Below are 22,099 nucleotides of genomic sequence, written 5' to 3'. Positions count from 1 at the left end.
ATGTTCGTTGAGTGATGCCTCAGGAGGGTTTGTTTCTCGTCACAGGAGGCAGTATCTACCTGGCACCTTGGAGTCGCCGGTTATGCCGACCGGCTATGGACTGGGGGGGGAGTGGAGCATGCGTCAGCTAGTCCTGCTCCTTCTGTTCTTGACTCCTGGGGGGAGGGGCCGTGCCCTTTGGGCCGCTTCTGGTTCCCCAAGCCCGGCCACATTGACTCGTTGAAGACTGGCTGCTCTACATGCTTCTCAGACTCCTTGCTCATTGCCTACGCCGTCGTTCCAATGGCCACACTCACATGTCGGTGCATGTGTGATTCTCACGGGGGGGGTGCTGTGCTGGAGCGTAAGTGGGTTAGCCAGTTTTCATGTATATTTGTTGTTAATTCCCCATTTTCTATGTGGTTCCCTTCCTTTTACCCTCGTCGTTTCTGTATATATTATGTGATTGTATTTCTTATCGGTCGCCGGTCATTTATTGATGTTGCTTGTTCGGAGGCACACCTTTTCGATGTTTCACAGTTGTATTACAGCCGGGGACGGCTGTGTGTTTATACAGGGGGGGGTGATGTAGTGACATAGAACGGTCACTACTGTGTCGGCCCGTACGAGGGCTGGGGGCCCCAAGGGGGTGCCTGGGGGGTCACGTGGTGGAGGGATCCGGACCTTCCCAGAGGTGGGGGGAAGGGAGGCGTGGCCTGGGAAGGGAGGCGTGGCCTGGACAGAGCCAGCCACGCCTGGGCGGTGCCGGCCACGCCTGGGCGGAGCCGGCCACGCCAAAGCAGATATAAGCGTGGTGTGAACGCGGAGCGAGGCTGTTGTACTGTACTCCAAAGTGAAGACATCATCGGTCGTCAAGTCCCAAGTCGTCGTCCTGGGCCAGGCAGGCCGTTGCCTGCCTGGTCCAGTCTGTGTCGTGTTCCAGAGTGTTAGTGAGTTGAGGAAGGTGGTCACCACCTCATGTACAGTGTTATATTACTTACCGTTTAATAAATAGTGTTGCCTCCAAGCTGCGTGTGTGTGCACCTAATACGAACCCACTACACTGGTATCGGGGCGTATACACCACAAAGCACTGATCTTCCCAACCAAGAAGGATTGGATTCGGGACTGAGTAGAAAACATCGTTCATAAACTTGAGCTAAGGGCATTTTTAACCACAATGATTGCACGATCACTTTTGCTCTTGTGATCTGCAAAAGCCATCCAAGTGAGACTTAATTAATTTATTTAGGATAATGCCAAACGAATTGTAGTTTGTTGTGTTTGTCGTTTGACATCCTCTACATCGCACTGTCTCCTACCTATTCTCCATGCGCCCCAGCAGAAAGGGATGTGTGGTGGTGACAGCAAACTATTAACATCTGTTCCATGCATGCCGTCCCAGTGACGAGCATGTCAATAAACATTCTCATTATTATTGCACTAACTCTACGTTACTCAAGCACCACTCTCCTCTCGCTCTCCCCTGTCTGCCCTGCAGTGTTTGTCCCATGCGGAGATGCTCACATTAAGCAGTCTGAGCAATCAGAGCGGATTTTCCCAGCAGCGGCTTGAGGAGCTGTGCCCAGCCCTCTCAGACAGTGAGGTGTGTAGTGCTGAGCCCTCTGCGGACTCGGCCTACCGGGCCACTGATAAGCCCTCTCCTGCCGAAGGTGGGTTCCATACACCGACACGCGTGCCTTGTGCTGGCTTTTCCTCCCACTTGCTCAAGCACCACTCTCCTCTTGGGTGCTTGCGTGCATCCGCATACCTCTGCGAACGTCGCGAGGTTAAGGCTGCATGATTACAAGCGGCGGCCGTGGCGCCTTGCACCACCTCGTGCCGCCCAGGTCGTACCAGCCCAGTCGGGCATAGAAAACACATGGGGCCCTGGTTTTGACACTTGGCCAAAATGGGAGACATCCAGGTAGTGCAAACAAATGCCACAGATTATCTGGAATTACATTATCTCCATGTTTTTACATGGCAAATACAATTATATCGCATATATTGGACTCTATTACATTGTGGTTTCTTAAATCTGTAACTAATGATTGACAAATATCCAGCGAACACTGTTCCTGTTAAATCCCACACAAGAATTTACCAATGCTCGGTCCTACCTGGCAAACTGAGCGGAGGCAGCAGCTGTGAACGGCACCGTGGCTGAGAAGTCAGATTCTAAATTCGAAGCTAAACGTGTTTTCACCACGTTTGCACGAGCTGCGTATCATGACCTTTCAATGCCTCCTCGGTCGTGGTGGCTTGAGCGGAGGAGTTCTCCGGACGTACAGATTTTGGCCGCCTCTTGCACAGATGTCGTCGTGCTCACCCTGCCGTCATGGTCATGCTCGCTCGCCAGCCACTGCGCCAGGCGCTTGACCATACGGATCTCCCTACGCTCCTGGTTAACAGACGCTACAGTCATGGACCAATACCCTGGGGAATTGTGGTTATTTGTACCATGACGAGGGACCAACGTAACCTCCAAAAGAGAAATAACCTTTTGGTAATGAAGCTCTACGTGTGGCATCTCCATTTTGCCCTTTAACAAACACACCAAAAAATATAATGAATGCCGCATCGTAATGTGAGTGAGTAGGGAGCAGCCCTCCAGGAATTCGGTCTGTCAGAGCAATTATCACTGTATCCCAAGTATTACCACAAAATTACACAAACAGAAGCAACTAATACCACCTTCAATGCTGCCTCACAACGGACGCATGGGTGTGCATAGTGGGGCTAACGTTGTAGGCTGTGACCTTGCTTCTGGGACGTCGGTCGCACATGCGCTCGTACGGAGCGAGCCGGTGTCTGTAAAGCACTTCAACACCGCCGCTCACACGGCACTCGAGTGTTCTCTAATTATTTATATAATTACCATCATACACATGGATTCATATTCTACTTTGCCGTTACTCCTGGCTTCTAAATGTTTATTTATAGTTCAGCTGCCACATGATTTGATGGTATCCAAAAATGGTGATATTTTGGTTGGTCTGCAATGTTGCACAGTTTATCGAGGATAAATGTCTTATTTGCCTCCTGTCCCGTTATCTTGTTTGCACCAGGCTAATTGTTTCACTTGTCCAAAATGATTGTTTTCAAACCTAGCTTGGGACGAACGTACAAATTCACTTCATGTGACTGATGTTTCTGTTTGGTGAATTAAAGCGCCTCCTTCCCATGTTTGTCTCCAACCGTAACAAAATAAAGGTATGCTTTTACACAACCCAAAAGTGAATATGGCCTTCTGATTTTGTCCGTATTGATTAAATTCGTAGTTCATTGCAGAGTTTGCTTGTGCTGAAGCAACGCTGCACTCCCAGAAGGTTGTGCAGCCCAATGGATGTGTAAAGAATGATCATGTTATACATGGAGGCAAATGTGGGACGGCGGCGTTATTTGTATTGCTATTAACATTCTCCACAACAACGCTGAACAGATGTTTTTGTTTAAATTTCACAATGCGTTGGCAGGACGTTAAATGCATACGATAATACTAATATTACTATGTTTAAATGCACGTTACATTGTGTGGAGAGTTGCTGTGTTGCCCATAGTGTACCGTGTACATGCCGGTGAGTGAGTGCGGTATGCAGCCTGCTGATTTTGGGCACGGTGTGTTGCTTGCAGTGTGGGGCTTTGGCCTGCTGAGTGTGACGCTCATCAGCCTTGCCTCCTTGATGGGGGTGGCTATCGTCCCCTTCACCAAGAAACCCTATTTTGGCCGCATTCTCACCTTCTTTATTGCGCTCGCCATTGGAACCCTGTTCTCTAACGCCGCCTTGCAGCTACTGCCAGAGGTGCCATGCCCATGCGCCCGTGACTGCCAGCCCGAAATCAAGCTAGCACCGAACGCGAACGTCATATCCACTGTTACAGCCACGTGTGTTTACTGTAGCAAGAGTATTTAACTCGCCTCCTTTTGAGTGCAACCAAGTGCAGATATTAATCACAATTGTTTAGGGACGTAAGATCCCTGCCACAATTGCCACACGTGGTTATTTTGGTACTCAAATGTGAAGTCGCTTTTAAATATAAGCTGCAGGTTTTATGAAGTTAACAGCTAAAAAAACTTGAGTAAGCCAGCTTTGACTGTTAATTGCACAGTACAATACACAATACAGCTTGTAAGAGTGGATCAGTGATTGTTGAAATGATATATTGATGACGTGCTATGGTGAAGCATTGCATATGTATTAATGGTGTTTTTGTTTCTCTCCCCCGCTCTCCACCAATGACCCGCGTGATAACGACCCCCTTCATTCTCCTCCCTGCTCCTCCCTCTAACCACGCCCACGACCCCTGCCTCGTGTACCATGCCACTCTCTAACCAACGCTCACCACCCCTGCCTCGTGTCCCGTGCCACTCTATCTACGCTCATGACCCCTGCTTCGTGTACCCTGACCCTGTGAGCTTGTTCCCATTCTCTTTGCTTTCCTACTGCATGAAACCATTCTTTTGACTTCCTCTTCCATTGTCATTGTGACCCTTGCCCTCCTGACCCCCTGCGGGACTTGCTGTGCTCAGTGTGGGGCTATGGGTTCCTGTGTGTCACCATCATCTCCCTGTGCTCCCTGGTGGGAGCAAGCGTGGTGCCCTTCATGAGGAAAAAATTCTACCGCCGGCTGCTCATGTACTTCATAGCTTTGGCTATCGGGACACTGTATTCCAACGCTCTCTTTCAATTGATACCCGAGGTAATCTCTACCCCTTTACCTTGCGTCTCGCGTGATTGATTCTGTTACACAAAACTCTCACAAGATGCTGTATTTGCACATCCTTGCCACAGGGGCCACTCTCGTGTAATGTTTGTATATTGGTGTATGAAACGTTTTCTATTGGGCAGTTCCAAAGATTAGAAACACCTCGCAGTCAAAACGTAATCACCCATATAATACGTATGAGTGTTGTAAGTGAAAGTAATTACTCATATATTTATAACATGCATTATTTGTCGAATATATACGTGTTTTGACGTATATACATCTGAACACATCATCACCTTCCATCCCAGCATGGATGAAACTTCCAGTTCATCCTAGTACATCCGACACCACCGTGGTAGTTAGCATTTTTCCGTTAAGGAGGAGGATGAATGATGAATATCTCAGTTATGGTCCTAATTTTAATCATAAGCCCAAATAAAATCCACTTCCCGATAATACTCATGATTACCCACCTCTGTATAGTGTCTGGAATGTGCATGCAAACGTGTGGAACTGCCCTCATTAACACATGGATTGCTGTCAAAACTACAACAGTCATCTGCATGTAACTACCACTGCGCGAGTAACCAAGCTGATGCACAGCTACTGTGTTAACAATCCTTATTTTGCTCAATATGTGTTTGCAATACAGGTTTGCCTTGGAATGCATTTTATACGATGTAGCATTATGAGAGTCGGGTGAGAATTGTCTTTGCCCAGGCAGTGTTTCTGTGAAATTTGAGATGCTCAATGGCAGAGAGTAGCGTAAGTAAAACACAAACGTTCGCAACAGCAGTATACAATTCTTGTTCATATCGTGGTCATCATCACGCTCAGGCTCAGACACAATCGAACTCGGTCTTTGTGCCGAACACCGAGAAATGTTATAATAATTTGTTCTATAATTATTATGTACATGCAGAGGCCTCCACCACTGCCTCTTCGGTGAGAGAGGGTGGGAGAGTGGGAGGGGAGCCCCCTCATTATGTGGCCCGTCCACCGCCGCTGTTAAAACATTTCTGAACCGGCGCTCAGAAAAAAAAGTTTAATCCATAATTATCCATATTTGCGAGTAATTTTAGGCTTGTTAGGGCAAATTGTTGCTCTTTGTACAGATTTGTCTCATGAGCATCGCTGTTTTATCGCTCTAACTAAGCGGACACGCAAACAGCTGTTTGGCGAATTCATCTGTGCACAACAGTGCTCGTGCGAGGGCGGCATCACAGGTGCAAAGAGTGCTGATCGCCACTGAAACTCAAGCTATCCACACTCATGTTTATACTACTTGGAACATGAAAACAGTGTCAAGGACAGTGTAAAGTAGTGCCCTTCCCACTCAAGATAGATGTGAAAGAGCATGGAGGCTCAAAATTTGGCAGAAAAAGGTCACAGCAAAACATGCCGGCAATGCCGCGAGTGAGGGCCACTGCTTTGAAGGAACCAGACACGTTACAGGCAGTCCCCGACTAACGCGGGGTCCTCCACAACCCGGTGTGGCAGGCTTCTCAGGAAAGCCCAGGGTCTGTGATGTCCAGACAGGAGCAAAACATTAGCATGGCCAACGGCCAGTCCCGCTGGGATCCCGACAGCCCCAGTTGGCCATAACCAGAAGGAGGCCCCTCCATTGCAACATGGGGGAGACAAATGTGGTTGGGAATCCTCAGGAGTTACCCGCCTGCCTCACCAAGCTGATGCACACCCATTCACAACCACACTGCCAACTCGGAACTCATGTCGGGGGTGAGGAAGCAGCAGTTGGCCACCCCAGCTAAGTAGGCCAGGGCCACGAGGGTAGCCCTGTCATGAAGGTGTAAGGCGTGCAAGCATCCCCTGGAGCACTACAGCTCTGACGAGTTTTTCCATGGAGAGTGGGACTCTGAAGTAGAGGAGCCCATGGAAAATGCCTCTGAATCTGAGGGGGCTTAAGCAGTGGCAGACCTTCAGAGGGCCCAGGAGATATCTCTCTGATAATAGGGAAACCTTGGGAGACATCATTTTCCTCCTGAGAGTGTCCAGGCCGTTTGGGGGGTTAAGAGCTGGGCCGTGGTGGCCCAGGAATTGCCCTTACCCTCCAAACCTCCATGGAAGAGTCCTGGTGAGGAGGTGTCCGATGAGAACCCCACTTCATCGAAAAGTACAAGAATCACGAAGGAGAGTGAATGCTCTCATGACTCAAGCTCCGGCGAGGAGCCCTTCACTAGTAATTTCCTCTTTGATGACGTTAGGTAGCTCTTGAGGTGCCTGGTAGGAGTCCAACAAAGACCTCAACGATGGAGCAGGTGAAAGATTACGGAAAGTTACCATGGTTATGAAGGCGGAGGAAGGCTGCAGCAGAAAGAGGTCACCAATCGTTATGGTCTCCATGCCATTGGACCCTCTCTGCCAAGGACCATGTGGTAGCTGCTTGTGCATCAGTCACCCCATGGTAAAAGATCGCATGCGCAGACATCCTCCTGAAAGGGAACAAACTCTTTCACATCCCGGATCAAAGTCCTGTGGTGATCAGCGAATTGGTGACGGGGGCAGTTAGTGATAGTCTGTTAGCTCATAGCCAGGAACTAGCACACAATGGGTGGGTGTTTGAGTCCGTCGTCTTGCTCGTGGTCAGAGGCAGATAGAGCTTTTTGGCAGCTGCACCCATGACTGAGCAGCCCTTTTTAGGAACCGCTCTGTCCACCCCAACATGAGAAGGGGCTAGAAAATTGCCTGCCTCATAACTCTTGACTGGATTAGCGCATCCAGTGGGATCACCTCTTTGCGGTCAGAAACAAAGAAAAATGAAGTTTGGAGCCTATAACGTGTGAATCCGGATGGACAGTGCAACAAGTGATAAACCTGTGAAATTAACTGTGATCTTCATGATCTTGCTGCGCTCTCCGAAATCCGACTGGCAGATGAAGGGCAACTGAAGGAGAAAGGCAGCTACACCTTCTGGAAAATTAAACTAGCTGATGAACCCAGGAACCATGGAGTTGGTTTTATTATTAAGAACAGGCTCATCAGCCACCTCTCCGAACTCCCTGTGGGCATCAGTGAATAGCTCGTGACCATTCGTCTGCAGCTTACAAACAACCAAATGGCCACAGTTGAGTGTTTATGCCCCAACTCTGGACTCACAGGAAGAAGTAAAGGGTACCTTCGATGCTAACTTGGCTATAATACTCTAATGTTTTCCTAAGGAAGACAAGATCATTCTTCTTGGGGATTTTAATGCCAGGGTTGGTTGGGACCACAACCTTTGGAGTGGCACGATTGGAAAGGAAGGTGTGGGCAATATTAACTCAAATGGAGTTCTACTACTTACCAAATGTGCGTAACTTGACCTCATCATCATCAACACGACTTCCATCAGAAAAACAAATTCTAAACATCCTGGATGCATCCCTGCTCCAAACTCTGGCATCTCGTGAACTGTCATTGTCCGAGCTAAGGATTTTCATGATGTGAATATCACAAGAGCGATGACAAGTGCAGACGACTGGTGGACAGACCATCACCTCATCCGCTGCATTATGTCCATTAGACTCAGAATCTGAGTGATACCAGCAAACTACAACACTTCCACTGAAATAATCAAGAATACAACACCTCCAGACTGTTCTTGGTGAAGAACTCCCCAAGAATATCCTGATCATATCAAAACACCACTGGAGCATGCTCAAGTCCACCATCCTCAACACCTGCAAGAATACAATTGGCTCTAAGATCAAAAGCACAAGGACTGGTTTGATGAGTGACACTGAAATCGAACAGCTCATCGGCACAAAATGAAGAACCTTTTGTGCCTGGCAGAATGACATAAACTGCAAGGCCAAAATAGAGACTTACACCAGATTGAAGGTGGATGTCCAACGCCGGGTGTGGGAACTTAAAAGCAAAATGGTGGACAGGGAGAGCACCGGAGAGCCAGCAGCTGGCAAACACTGGTAATACCAGAGGCGTCTTTGACGCCGCCAAGGCAACATACGGACCCAGTTACCGTGGCCTAAACCCCCTTAGCTCCAACGATGGACAAAGCTGCTGAAGGATCGTGAATGAATCAAATTTCAGTGGAGAGAACACTGATATGGAGGTCATTGACCAAATTCATCAGTGACCCATAAAGGAGGACATGGAAGAAGATGAGAAATAACAAGGCCGCTGGTCCTGATGGGATTCCAGCGGAAATTTTAAAGGAAGGCGGGTCAGAGCTCTTACACCACATACAGTGCCAAAAAAAAGTTTGTGAACCCCTTAGGATTTTCACATTTTACATATTTCAAACCTAAAATGTTATTATATCGTAATCTAAGTCATAATAATAGATAAAGATAACCTGATTAAACAAATGACACGAAAACATAATACTCTTAAAACTTGTAATTTTCCTCATGATTCCTACATTCAATAACCATGTGTGAAAAAGTATGTGAACCTTTAGATTCAGTAACTGGTGACACCCCCTAGAGCAGCAGTGACTGCAACTAAGCATTTCCTGTAATCATTGGTCAGTCTCTCACATCGGATTTGAGGAATTTTGGCCCATTCCTCCTTACAGAACTCCTTAAAATCGGTGATATTTGAGGGTTTCCTTGAATGGACAGCTCGCTTCAGGTTCTGCCACAACATTTCGATGCGGTTTATGTTTGTAATTTGACTAGGCCATTGTAAATCTCAGCGATTTCTTCTGCAGCCATTCTTTTGTAGATCTGCTTGTATGTTTAGGATCATTGTCTTGCTGAAAGACCCACTTTTGCTTCAGCTTCAGCTCACGGACGGATGGCCTGACATTCTCCCCTAGAATCTTCTGATACAATGCAGAATTCATAGTGGTCAATGATGGCAAGCCATCCAGGTTCTGAGGCAGCAAAGCAGCCCCAAACCATCACATTCCCACCACAACACTTGACAGTTGGGATGAGGTTCTTCTGTTCGAAAGCAGTGTTTGGTTTTCGCCAAACGTAATATTTTTCATTGAGGCCAAAAGGTCTACCTTGGACTCGTCTGTCCAGAGAACATTGTTCAAAAAGTCTTGTGGATCACGTATGTACTCTTTGGCAAACTTTAGACGTGGTCTTTTTGAAGATCAGTGGTTTTCTGTTTGCTATACTTTCATGAACACCATTCTTGATGAGTCTTTTTCTGATAGTTGAGTCATGAACACTCACAGTAGCCAAGGCGAGAGTGGCCTGCAGATTTTTGGGTGTTTCTCTTGGGTTTTTGTGACTTCCTTGATGCTTATCTGGTTTGTTCTTGGAAATATTTTGGTAGGACGACCGCTCCTGGGTAGAGTGACGGTGGTCTTGAACTTTCTCCATTTGTAGACTATCTGTCTGACAGTGGATTAGTAGAGCCCCAAATCCTTAGAAATGGTTTTGTAACCCTTTCCAGACTGATGAGCATCAATAACTTTTTTTATGAGGTCCTCAGAGTTTTAGTTTTATCATGGCTTGACTGGTGTCCACACACGTTATGATGAAGACCAAACTCGCATTGTTCCTGATCTTTATATGGGGTGGGGCCTCTCAAACTCACCCCTGAAGAACTTCATTATTGAAACACCTGATTCTAATTATTCCCGTAATTGAGCTATGAAACCAGGGGTTCATTTACTTTTTCACATACCCTGATCCTTAATTACTCATGTTTAATTCATATATCATTTTGTTTCAAAATACATGGAATTGGTTAATATAAACCCTATTGGATATTTAAGAAAAGGCCGGTTTTGATTACAGAAGTGGTAAAACTATGGAATTTCCATAATTATGATTGCGGTTAACAAACTTTTTCTCGGTTCTGTACATGATCTGCTCTTGATCCAGCACAAGAAGGAAATCCCCACAACTTAGGGATGCGCTGATTGTTACCATCTTTAAAAAGGGGGACAAAGCTGATTGTGGGAACTACAGAGGCATCTCCCTCCTGTCTACCACCGGGAAAATATTTACTGTGTAACAAAAAAAATTGTTCCTGGGTAATAAGTGTTATATCCCAATTGCTTATGCCTGAAAAGTACAGAAAATGGCTATTATTCCCCACAAACTTTGCTTTTGTGACCAGGACAATGATATTTTGAAATTTATCTATTTTCAATGAGAAAACGTGTGCATGTGTGTAATTTCTTCACGTAAAGTTCTGGTCACAAAAGCAAAGTTTGTGGGGAATAATAGCCATTTTCTATACTTTTGAGTAATAAGCAATTAGAAATTAACACTTACTACCCAGAAACAAAAATCGTGTTACATAGTGATATATTAGCAAACCGACTCCTACCCCTGTCAGAAGAAATCCTCCGAGAATCAGTGTGACTTTCGCCCATCCAGCGACACAACATACATGATTTTCACAGTACGACAACTGCAAGAGAAATGCCGGGAACAAAAGCAACCACTTTACATGGCCTTTATAGACCTTACAAAAGCCTTTGACTCTGTTAACTGTCATGCCCTCTGGCTGATTCTGTCAAAAATCGGCTGCCCTGACAAATTCACTAGGGTACTGTGACTGCTACATGACATCATGTCATCAAAAGAGCTCATTAACAGTAGTGTTGAAACGGAATCCTTCGTGGAAACCAGGGTTAAACAGGGTTAAACAGGGTTGCATCATTGTGCCCACCCTGTTTGCAATCTTCATTGCTGCCATCCTCCACCTCACAGGCCAAAATCTGCCTCAGGGAGTCCAAATCCTGTACAGAACAGACGTCAGATTCTTCAACCTCAACAGATTCAAGGCAAAGAGAAAACTCTCCACCATTTCCATCATGGAGCTCCAGTATGCAGATGACAATGCCATCACTGTCCGTTCGAAAGAAGACCTGTAGTGCATCCTGGATGCCTTCACAAAGGCATACAAATCACTTGATTAGAACACACAATAGATAACAAAAACCAACAATTGTTTTCTCATTTTCAAAGGACTGCAGTAACTTCGTGACCCCACGACATGTTGATGGAAATTATTCCGCTCTGCACTTTGCTCTGCGCTTTTCAAGTCGAATTAATCTGAGATGCCGGTTTAAAATCTGCATCGAAATGGCGAACGCGAGCCCGTGTCTGATGGTCGACTCTCAACGTGACTATGGCAGTGGTATAAGAACATCCACACGGTAGAATTGTGCTCCTGGTGACAAGGGAGGAGGAGGACGGTGTGTGCTGTAGTGATTGGGGAGCGTTGGGGTTGGGCAGACAGAATCGTGGTAACAGCACATTGCGACAATTGTCACGCATCCGTGCGTGCGTGCGGCCGCCCACCCGCATGGGCAGCCGATTTTAGTACAGGCCCCGGGTGCACGCTGCATACATTCTGCTGATTAATGCCAAGAAACCTTTCATGCAGTTATGGTGACTTTAAAAGTGCAACTTCAGTTTTTTTTATTGTTAGGTGATGCTAGATCACGATCGATGTCTTCCGGCTCATTTGATAAATTGTACATAGTCTAGTGATGGCAGCGGTGAGATACTCTTATTTTACCGTAATATTATTCAGGGTTAGGGTTTGTATCTCCAACACACGACACGTATATTATTGACAATGGAAAGCCCTCTAAATCCACTGCTGGAGGAAGGCTTCCCCATTGTCAGTGTGGAGGTTGTTTGACCATCCTTGATCACGCTGGCCAGTGCATGTTAGTGAAGGAGGTGGGGGCTGGGACATGTTCTCACCTACCACTCTCCACTCATGTTAGCTGTGGCCGGGAATTGAACTCTGGTAACCAGATTCAGAGCATAGTGTGGAGGAAGTCGCCATCCCACTTTGAGTGGTTGCCTGTGGTGATATCGGCTGAGGAGGTGTGGAAAGTGATCCGTAGCCTGAGACCAGGAGAAGTTCCGAGCAGGGATGGCCTTACAAGCAAATTTCTGAGACGGTGGGGATTGTGTGCAGGCTGCTTTGCATGGTGGCATTTTTGTAACGACTCGGACCACTTGCGGGTTCCACAGATTTTAAAGGATGCCTTGTGTGGTCTCCGTTCGACCACAAGGTTCCGCAGGCATTTTCCTCAGCGTATTGTAACTTGCTAGGGCAGCTACCTCCTCATCTTGCTGGCAAATGTAAAGTACTTGCAAGTATGATCCATTATCGCCTTACTAGGCACGCTGAGGAGTAGTTTGTGGCTCAGGTACTTTCACACACACTCCATATTTTCTGTCCATCTACTGCAGCGGAGGGGTAAGGAATTTCACCAGGACTTGCTTCATTTATTTACATCTTATTGGGATTTCTATTTTGCAATTGAAACCGACTCCCTTACCGGTTTGTTAACCGACATCACTGCCGCTAGCGGAGGAAGCGAGTGATGCATTTATACGTTCGTGCTGCCCCCTGCTGAATGCAACTGTTGTCAGCCGCAGTGATCGTGGATGACTTGGCAACAGCGTCAGTTGCTGCCAAGGAGCGATAGTTTATTGGCCGCGCTGCTGATGAAACGCAAACAGCCGAGACTCAGTTTAGGTTTATAATGTCGAAACAAATGCTTGTGTAAAAAAAAAACATCTGGAAGACCCTGTTGAGTGATGTTCTCAACGATTTATCTTGACCAACATACAGACGCCATCCCAGTTTGTTTTATTTGATAGTAGATAAAAAGTCAAAGTAATTTCCAACACAAATGAGTACAGGAGCGCAGTGCTCATCTCCTAAGAGTGGTGGAAATTTCACACTTTTATGGTGACGGCAAATCTCTTCATAAGACTTCCACAAAGCGGCACCCATTATGATCACTCCCAGAGATGGGTGATGGGCCGGGTAAACCCCCTACCAGGATTTAAACTCGCAACCATCCGATTGCGAGCCACTCGCTCTACCACAGCCATTTGGCCGAGTTATTCACTATACAGTATACTGTACAGCACCTCCAAAAGACAGATCCTCCGTATAGTCGTAACAGACTGTTAGGGCAAGTGCTGTTAGACCAGTACGGCACACGAGGGGGTGGGTGACCGCCTTTGGTGACCGCCTTTGCCTCCTTAGTGGCGATGTTTATACACCACACCAGTTACTCATTTGAGGCAGAGTCGACCAAGGGGAGACACAGGATCGGTTCAGATCATCGGCAATGTTGTTGACTGAGAGCGTGAATCAAACCCAAGTCGCCGGGTTCCTAGCGCAGCACGCTAACCACTGCGCCACAACCCCCCGTACAGGATACACACACATATAGGTAATTACCCGAAATTACATTGGAACTCGTATGCAAGGATGAGGAACGGTGGCTTGTGCACGAGTACGAGATAGTGCCGTGTTGTGTGGATTGTGGCGCAGTCGGAGTTGTCTAAATGATGAATCCCTCTATGGGTGGAGAATTCCCCCCTCCCCCCCCAGGCTGTGCTAAACCGCGTCACCGCTCCGACCTTACGAACCGAAAGTTGCGCAGGTCGCACGGCTTCCTGCGGCAGACATCGTCCAGACCGCCCACGTCTCCCCACCCTCTGGGGGAACGTAGTTGAGATGTCGCAACGCTTGAATAATGGCTGAATTACACGTTACATAAAAATGGGCAGTTTTTCACTTTGCAGCTACGCACGTTCCCTCTCCCAACATCTTTCATTCCTCTGATTCATTGTTTAAGTAATAATACTATTCAGATCATGGGCCTCCTTTGCCAGTACCAAAATATGATCATAGGTTTTCCCCCTTTTTTTCTGGCAACAAAACAGGTGTAAAGATGTTAAAACACCAAACTGAAACCTTTTACAATGAATCATGTGTGTATTAACCACAATGCTTGTGGTCAGAATGCAAAAAAAACATACTCTGATAATGTACGCATTGTCCTTGAAACTGATTGGTCCACACCAGAGACAGCTTTCTTTTGAGCCTCGTCTCAAACGGTGTTAGACCAGAGGACGCCAAAAACCGTACAGCCCAAAGACAATGCACTATCAGAGTAATGAGAGCTCGGGTGAGCATCTACATCATGGGACCTCCTTTTCCAGTACCAAAATATGATAATAGGTTTTTCTGGCAACAAAACAGGTGTTAAGATGTTAAAACACCAAACTGATACTATTCAGAATCAAACAATACTATTCAGAATCAAAATATGTATTCCTACTGGAGGAATCCGATGCGCTATGAAGCATTTTTTCACAGATGTCCAGTAGAGATGGGTTAGAACGTTACATTAATTCGTGGCTGCATATAATAATTTTTTTCAATATTTTATGCCTTTATATTTATGGCTTGGTTATCTAGATTTTTTATTATATTGCCCAACCCCGGGAGAAGGTAGGGTTGAGGGGTTTTCTGCTGCCATCAATCACGTGCAGCCACTCTCAAGATTCCAGAAGAGGCCGATGAATTTCACGAATCAGTGTGCCCGGCCTCTGTTGTAGACCATGTGAAGGGCATTCATCTCCCGTGGAAAATGGTGCAGTCATCCAAACTGTCACAAGCAGAGGTCAGAAATTAAAAAAGATCGGTTGAGAGGGACATTGTCGTTTAGTTTCATCTCATTATTATTTTCCTCCTTCGCTGTGGTGGCAGGCATTTCACACACTTGTTGCGTAATGGACTCGAATTGTATTGTGTGGGGTTAAACTGCCTTGTGCTGTGGCTTGGTGCGTTTGGCGATTGTCCCTCTGGTGACCGTGATTGGCGTGTGCGTTCAGGCTTTTGGGCTGGATCCAGTCAAGGACGGCTATGTCTACAAGTCGGCGGTTGTGTTTGCTGGCTTCTATCTCTTCTTCTTCGCCGAGAAGATTCTCAAGATGGTGCTGAAGCAGAAAGACGAGGTGATGTCTACCTTGAGTACCTTGAGTGAAAACCTTTGTGTGACACTCTTCGCCTATGTATTTTCAAAAAAGGGCTTGCTCTTAAAGAACGTGTAGTGAGTATGTGGATTGTTAAGTTTTATGCATGAGAACTTCAGAGTTGTGCATGCTAAAGAGCAAAGCAGGAGAGGAATTTGCATTGACGACCATGCCAACGTCTAAGACAGAAAAAGTGGAAATATTCTCGGCCCAAAAAAAATCTAAATTTTAATGTTTTTTTTCACTTCTCGCTCAAAAAATGGGAAACTCAGAGTGGGCCTGGCTCAGCGATGCAAATCCAACCACACCACCACCTGCTCCTCGTATATTTATCGTCAGCCGTGATCTACTGCTAGATGAAGGCCTCCCCAAGCTATCATCACCTCTGGCCATTCTATTAAAGCAAACTAATAAATGATCCTAAAGATTTCCCACAAAGGTGAACGTCTTCACCTTCTCATTCGAGCGTGGAGTGGCTCCTATGCCGATCGGTCACCCTGAGGGGAGTGGCAGAGCTTCCAGGCTCCTATGATAGGCCCCAGGCTCTCCGCAGCAAGCTGACACGTCCCACATCAGTGATGTGCACAAGCTGATGGCAAAAGGCACGATTGTGGCCACAGGATTGGTCCCCCTTCATGCCTGGCATGTCACGAGACATCACCATTCTGCGTGTGTAATACACACACCACCAAGTCCTATCTCTCTTGTGGTAATTTTCATTAATGAATAAGCACGACAAAGGCAAAGAAAAATAACATTAAAAATACATCTTTAACAAATATTTTGCGGACGAGGGAACGATGTGTAAATATTGAGTCCGGCCAGGAGGCTCTGTGGTAGAGTTAGTCGACCGTAATCGGAAGGTTAGGAGTTCAACTCATCATTCCGGGTTGACTCGGCCCATCGTTCATGCCAGGGTCGATGACGTGAGCACCACTTTGTGGGGACGTTAAGATTGGTTGTCCTATGAATCGACTCGCCCCCACCATAGGACTGCAGAATTTCCACCACTGGCTCAGGGTTGTAAACAGGAGACGAGCACCGTTTCAGTGCTCACTTGAGCACGAACTAACTTTGACTTTTTCGACTTGTGAACCTTGCGGATTCTTCAGAGGCCGCCTAACCGAGCCGAGTGCTACAGCAGCCAGCCAGACCTCGAGGACGGTGCAACCGAGACTCTGAAGGCGATCGAGGATGGGACGGAGCACCAGTCCAATGGGAACCCCCTCCACCCTGCGGGGGGAGGCCATGGGCATCACACGCACGTCACCCACGAGCACGCCAACGAGGTCATGCTGAGCCGCTCCCTCTCTGTGCAGGTACCCGGCCGCACGTTTATTCACGACCGGGCCAAGCAGCTGCGCGCTCTCTCCACTTGTTGCAGAGGCTCGGGGTTCGAACCCCGGCGGCCGCCCCGGTTATTGTTGTGGAATCGGGGCGTAAGGTGCACGCGTCGTCCGCTTCACGGAGGATGCTAATGGCCCCGTGACGTAATTCGAAAATCGTAGGCCCCTGTGTGCTGGCGTCGTGGTTCAAGTTCGCCAAATTTTAAACATTACTTGCTAATTACTTGATTGGGAAAGACGTAGCAAGTGTCGCCCCTAACTGGTGCAAACTTGGCAGGACCCCTCTGGAAAGAGAGTCGACTGAAGATTTCCTGGGTAAAAAAGCTTTAACAGTTATAAATTGACATTTTTTTTTTTACTGGGAGCTCATTGTGATTCGTGTAATGCAGTAAATACATCATCAGGACCGCACACTACATACCCCCTCGCGTGTTTAGACACTCAACGTTAAATTCCATTTATCCATGTGTAATAATACTCTTGGAGACGACTTGTGGAATCGGTCCTTTTATTTATTCCAGTTCACAAGTACTCCCCGCTGCTGGCAGGCAACGGGAAGTGGGCAGACAGACCACAAGAGACGCACCGCCACGTGGCACTCGGAGCCCCGCTCGCGCGTGGCCCCTCTCTTCCTTCGTTCTTCGTCTGACCACGTGTCGTTCATCTCTCCCCTTATTTAATGCCTGGGTCACGTGGTACGCTCCAGCCAATCCTTGGTAGCCTGCGCCGAATTTTCTAGATTCCCCATCAACTCCCGGGACCACGCCCCTGACTTGTCTTCCCATTGGCTGAGGCCAAGACCAGCAGAACCAATCACCCTAGCTGGCACCCCTCGATCACGCCAGGGCCATGCTCCCAGGCTCTCCCCCCATTGGCTGTAAAGCAGGACCAGCAGAGCCGATCACCACGTGAGCCGGACATAGGCTCTTATTACACATGAATTCTCTCACCCATGACCCTATTGATCTGTAAACCGCTGACAAGAGCTTGCACTGTACTGTTAATGGATTGCGGATGTTTTGGTTTTTTACAGTTTTCTGGCTTACATTGTGAAGAGAGACTTTAAGAGATGTGATCTGTAACTTTGATCCTTACCCATGTATCGATAGTTAGATTTTAATGTGCAATTTTATTGAGGGACTGTGTTGTCTTGGTGTGGTCTGGGACTCTTTTGTTTTTTTCTGCCTTGCCAAAGATTGCATTTGGTGTTGAAATATCGGCTGGAATTTATGCAATTTGTACCTTATTTATTTTGATATACTGACTGGCTTAGCTTTCCTATACTTTGCACTCATATCTGTTTTTGCATTATTTGTTGTTGTAACTTTCTGACCCACCCTGACTGAACATATTAAAATGAGCTTCATAGCTCATCAGATTCTTCTAGTCTACATAACGACTCGGATTCTGATGTCACGTAGGCTATTTTTAACGCTACTATCAGACCGGATCGGTGAATCACGAAACTCCATGTTCCGCAGGAGGCGCAGGTGTCGCAGGGCATGTGCTATTGGCTCAAAGGGACACGCTACTCGCGCATCGGCACGCTCGCGTGGATGATCACCCTGAGCGATGGGCTGCACAACTTCATCGATGGCTTGGCGATCGGAGCCTCGTTCACGGTGTCCGTGTTCCAGGGCATTAGCACGTCCATCGCCATCCTATGCGAGGAATTCCCGCACGAACTGGGTGAGTCCCACGCTTCTGCATCCCCATGTGCACTGCCTTGACGCCTGTGCACTCGTGGAGATGTATTGTTGTTATGAGCCATCAAGATAATTTAAACGTTACATGTAGCCGGGCGATGGTGGCTATGCACGTGGCCTTTAGTCCAGCACTTGTGGACGCAGCGAGGGTTGGTAGATCGCACAAATGTTGTGAAATTCCCTTCCCGTGGGCGTCAAAGAGGTGCCGTACCCTGGCTCGCCAGGAGAAAACAGTACAGCAAAAATGTAGACTGCACCAGTTCCATCTGTACAGGATAGTGTGTTTTCTTCTCACATGCGTGGGTTTTCTCTGGGTGGTCCGGTTTCCTCACACATGTAAACACTCACTACTGTATTTTCCCGCATATAACCCGCGGGGTATACCACTTTTTATAAACAAAACAAGACCCTGCGGGGTATATGGAGGTGCGGGCTATCCCAAAAATATTTTACACGTGTGACATGTAAAAAAATTTCATGGTAGGACTATCCACTATGCAACACTTACCTTTGACTAAAGCACTGCTGAATAAACCACTCACACTAAAATTGCACATGTTATCACGTTTTAAATGAATTGTATGTACAATAAAACGACAATGTTTGAAGTGCGCGCACTGTTTACCGGCGACGGGAGAGCTGGGGAGAGAGAGAGGTGGGAGTTGGGGCAGCTGGGGGGAGAGAGGGGTGGGGGGTTGGGGGGTGGGGCAGCTGGGGGGAGAGAGAGGTGGGGCAGCTGGGGGGAGAGAGAGGGGGTGGGGGCGAGGCAATGGAGTTACCATAGTGCCACTATTGTCTGCGCAGTGCGCAATCTACCAGTGCTAAAACTATACTTATCTACCAGTTATGTGTTACTTATTTATTGGATATTTACTTCTGTTCTTTACTGTTTTAAGTTCACTCGTTTCCGGTTAGTTTGTTAACTTTGTGCACGTTATGATTTTAATGTTAACAATTGATGGTGGAATGTTTTACAAATGTAAACTTCGTATTAATATGATGGAATGAAGCTGCAGTAACGACGTTAAATATATGAATGCATGCGGGGTATATGGAGGTGCGGGTTATCTGAAATTTGTTTTACACAAAACGCTATTTTTTCGGGGTATATGAGTCTGCGAGTTATATGCGTATGCGGGAAAATACGGTAAATGACTGATAACACCATAACGTAGAGCAGACCGGCAAGTGATATCGCCAGCTCACCGCGTGGTTACCTTCCCACCTGTCTGTGGTTCCTTGTGCAACCGAGTCCTCTCTCCACGAGAGTGAGTGAATATCGTGTGGCTCGTTACAAGTGGAAATTATCATGTAATTACGACATCAACGTCTGCGTAAAACGTGCCCGTAATGTAACAAACGTCTCAGGGGGCGCGGAAACAAATTGGGTAACCGGAACAAGCAAGGGAGACTTGAGCAAGGGAAGAGAAGAAGCAAGCGAGGAGGTCTGAAAGCACGGGGGGTGAAGAGGGGATGAAGGCTTTGAGGAGAGACTTGAAAGCAGAGAGAGAGGGGTCGCCCAGCTGGAGTTGCCTGGGGAGGAAGCAGTTGCAGGGGGTACGGGCGTCGTGGCTCGAAGAGTTGCCACAATGGTGGAGCAGCGGCCATTTTGTCGTCGGTTACATCAATTTGCGGAATCACATACTTATCATCAGCCAGGGTCAAACCACTGCCAGATGCAGGCCTTCCCAACTCGTCACCACCTCTCACATGTGGCGATATACTCCAGCACCTGCACACAATGATTTAATCGCTCCACCTCTGCGGTAGACTTCCTCTGGGACGTGTTCCATTCCGAGGTTTACTGTTAAAAAGTAAAAAAAGATTAAGTTTGCGCATACTGTACGTCTAACATCCCAGCATCAACACTTTAGATTTTTCCTTTGAGACGAAGGGACTGCAATTGAAGCATTAAAGGAAAGCAGAAAGTTATTAAACTTGCATTAATCATTTGCATTGCAGCCGCAATAAATGAGTGTTCATTAACTTTTATGTTTGCCGTCATATCAAATCGCAACACTCTTCTTTTCCCCTTGCGCTGCTCCACTGCAGAGTTCCCTCCCATCACCATCATCTACTTTGCCAAGTTCAATTCAAGAAGCATTTCACTCTTGTATATTACAACTTTAAGAGTGCTGTTTGTTGCTGGTCACTAGTTGTTTTGGGATTTTGGGCCCGTGCTCAGCCATCACGATTAAAAATGCACAATCATTTCCACTGTAGTTTTGTGTGCGCCTGTTAATTGGGTATTTTGGCGGTTGTGTCTGCCATCACAGGTGACTTTGTGATTCTGCTGAACGCCGGAATGAGCATACAGCAAGCACTATTCTTCAACTTCCTGTCGGCGTGCAGCTGCTACTTGGGGCTCGTGTGCGGCATCGTGGCCGGAAGTCACTTTGCCCACAATTGGATATTTGCGCTGGCAGGAGGCATGTTTCTCTACATCTCCCTGGCTGACATGGTGCGTGCCCACAGGAAATCCGTTACTTTTGCTCTAGAGAATGCGTCTTGGTTTTCAGAATAGCGAAGGCCCTTTACAAACAAGGGAGAACAATCGTAAACACGCATAGGTGGTTGTTGTCAAGCTTTCCAACACACATTTGCCCTCAGAATTATCTAATTATTGATTTGTAAGCGCAAGAGGCACTCCACCGCCCTTCCTGTGAAGGTTTCCTGGCTTAGTTGGGAAGTTGGGATTGTGGTCTGGGATGTGCGGACCTCATGGACTAAAATCTTTGTTGTAATAACTTGTTTGTTGTTTTGCTTTTTGTTTTGGTGCCATTTCTTAATTTATTTATATACTTTTCATTTTGCTTGACAGTAGGGTTTTCATTTGCTTGGTAGTGGCTGTATATGGGATTGGTCCTCATTTAATGTACAGCGTTATGAGATGCTATTAGCATGAATGGCGTGATGTAAAAGGAAAGTACTATCATTATTGTAACAATTTTTAAAATCTGTTTTGTGGTAACTTGCCCCTTGTTATCCTTCAAACAATCAACCCCGTTAGGTGCGCCCATAACCAGTCACCCTGCGTGGCGTGTGCATTGCTGGCGGCTGCGTTGCGTCACCGCGGTGCTGACCCGAGCGCGTGCTTGTGAACGTATCGCACCATGAACCCAGTTCCCAGAAATGAACGAGGTGAGCAAAGAGGACGGGGAGGAGAAGAACAACCTCGTTACCTTCGGAATTCAGAACCTTGGCCTTCTCACGGGCTTCTCAATCATGCTGCTCCTCACAATCTACTCGGGGAACATCGGGCTCGGCTAGAGTTGCGCGCACCCCCGCGCTCACTCTGCAATGGTTTCCTCCCCTGTGTCGCCAGTGCTGTAGTTGCCTGTCCTCTGTGGGTTGTTCTTAGGGATCTACTTCTACCGGATACATTAAACAAACCTGGCCCACTTTTGGTGTGCACTCGCACTCTCCTTCCATTTTCGAGTGCAATCAAAATGTCTGTCTTTCATCAATACTGTGTGTGTGTGCAGTACGGTTTGTGATGGTTGTTGAGACTTTGTGTGGAAGGTTCTTTAGATAATAAACTATGACAGTATTGTTGGTGAGTTGGGAGGGTTTTCTTTGACAGTTGTGTGTTATTTAGCGCTGCACCCTGTACACGCTATCT

At 47.0% G+C, this 22,099-nt stretch overlaps 1 protein-coding gene across 7 annotated transcripts in view; it reads left to right on the top strand.

Annotated features, from left to right (window-relative positions):
* SLC39A14 (solute carrier family 39 member 14) overlaps positions 1 to 22,027 on the top strand; it is an 84,846-nt gene extending 62,819 nt beyond the window's left edge. For 4 of the 7 annotated variants that reach the window (XM_078613610.1, XM_078613612.1, XM_078613611.1 and 1 more), the window contains 7 exons: positions 1,481 to 1,652; positions 4,514 to 4,683; positions 15,285 to 15,407; positions 16,538 to 16,744; positions 18,253 to 18,460; positions 20,754 to 20,938; positions 21,601 to 22,027. In XM_078613610.1, the coding sequence (XP_078469736.1) occupies positions 1,481 to 1,652; positions 4,514 to 4,683; positions 15,285 to 15,407; positions 16,538 to 16,744; positions 18,253 to 18,460; positions 20,754 to 20,938; positions 21,601 to 21,747 (1,212 nt within the window). In that variant the 3' untranslated portion in view covers positions 21,748 to 22,027. Of the gene's footprint in view, positions 1 to 1,480; positions 1,653 to 3,615; positions 3,786 to 4,513; positions 4,684 to 15,284; positions 15,408 to 16,537; positions 16,745 to 18,252; positions 18,461 to 20,753; positions 20,939 to 21,600 lie in introns of all 7 variants that reach the window. The other 3 variants (XM_078613613.1, XM_078613616.1, XM_078613614.1) reach the window with 1 other exon arrangement.
* The last annotated feature ends 72 nt before the right edge of the window (positions 22,028 to 22,099 follow it).

This window comes from Lampetra planeri, chromosome 41 (assembly GCF_965212315.1).
Source record: "Lampetra planeri chromosome 41, kcLamPlan1.2.h2, whole genome shotgun sequence".
Classification (NCBI taxonomy): domain Eukaryota; kingdom Metazoa; phylum Chordata; class Hyperoartia; order Petromyzontiformes; family Petromyzontidae; genus Lampetra; species Lampetra planeri.
The sequence above is the reverse complement of the archived record's forward strand: the minus strand, read 5'-3'. Positions and strand labels throughout refer to the sequence as shown.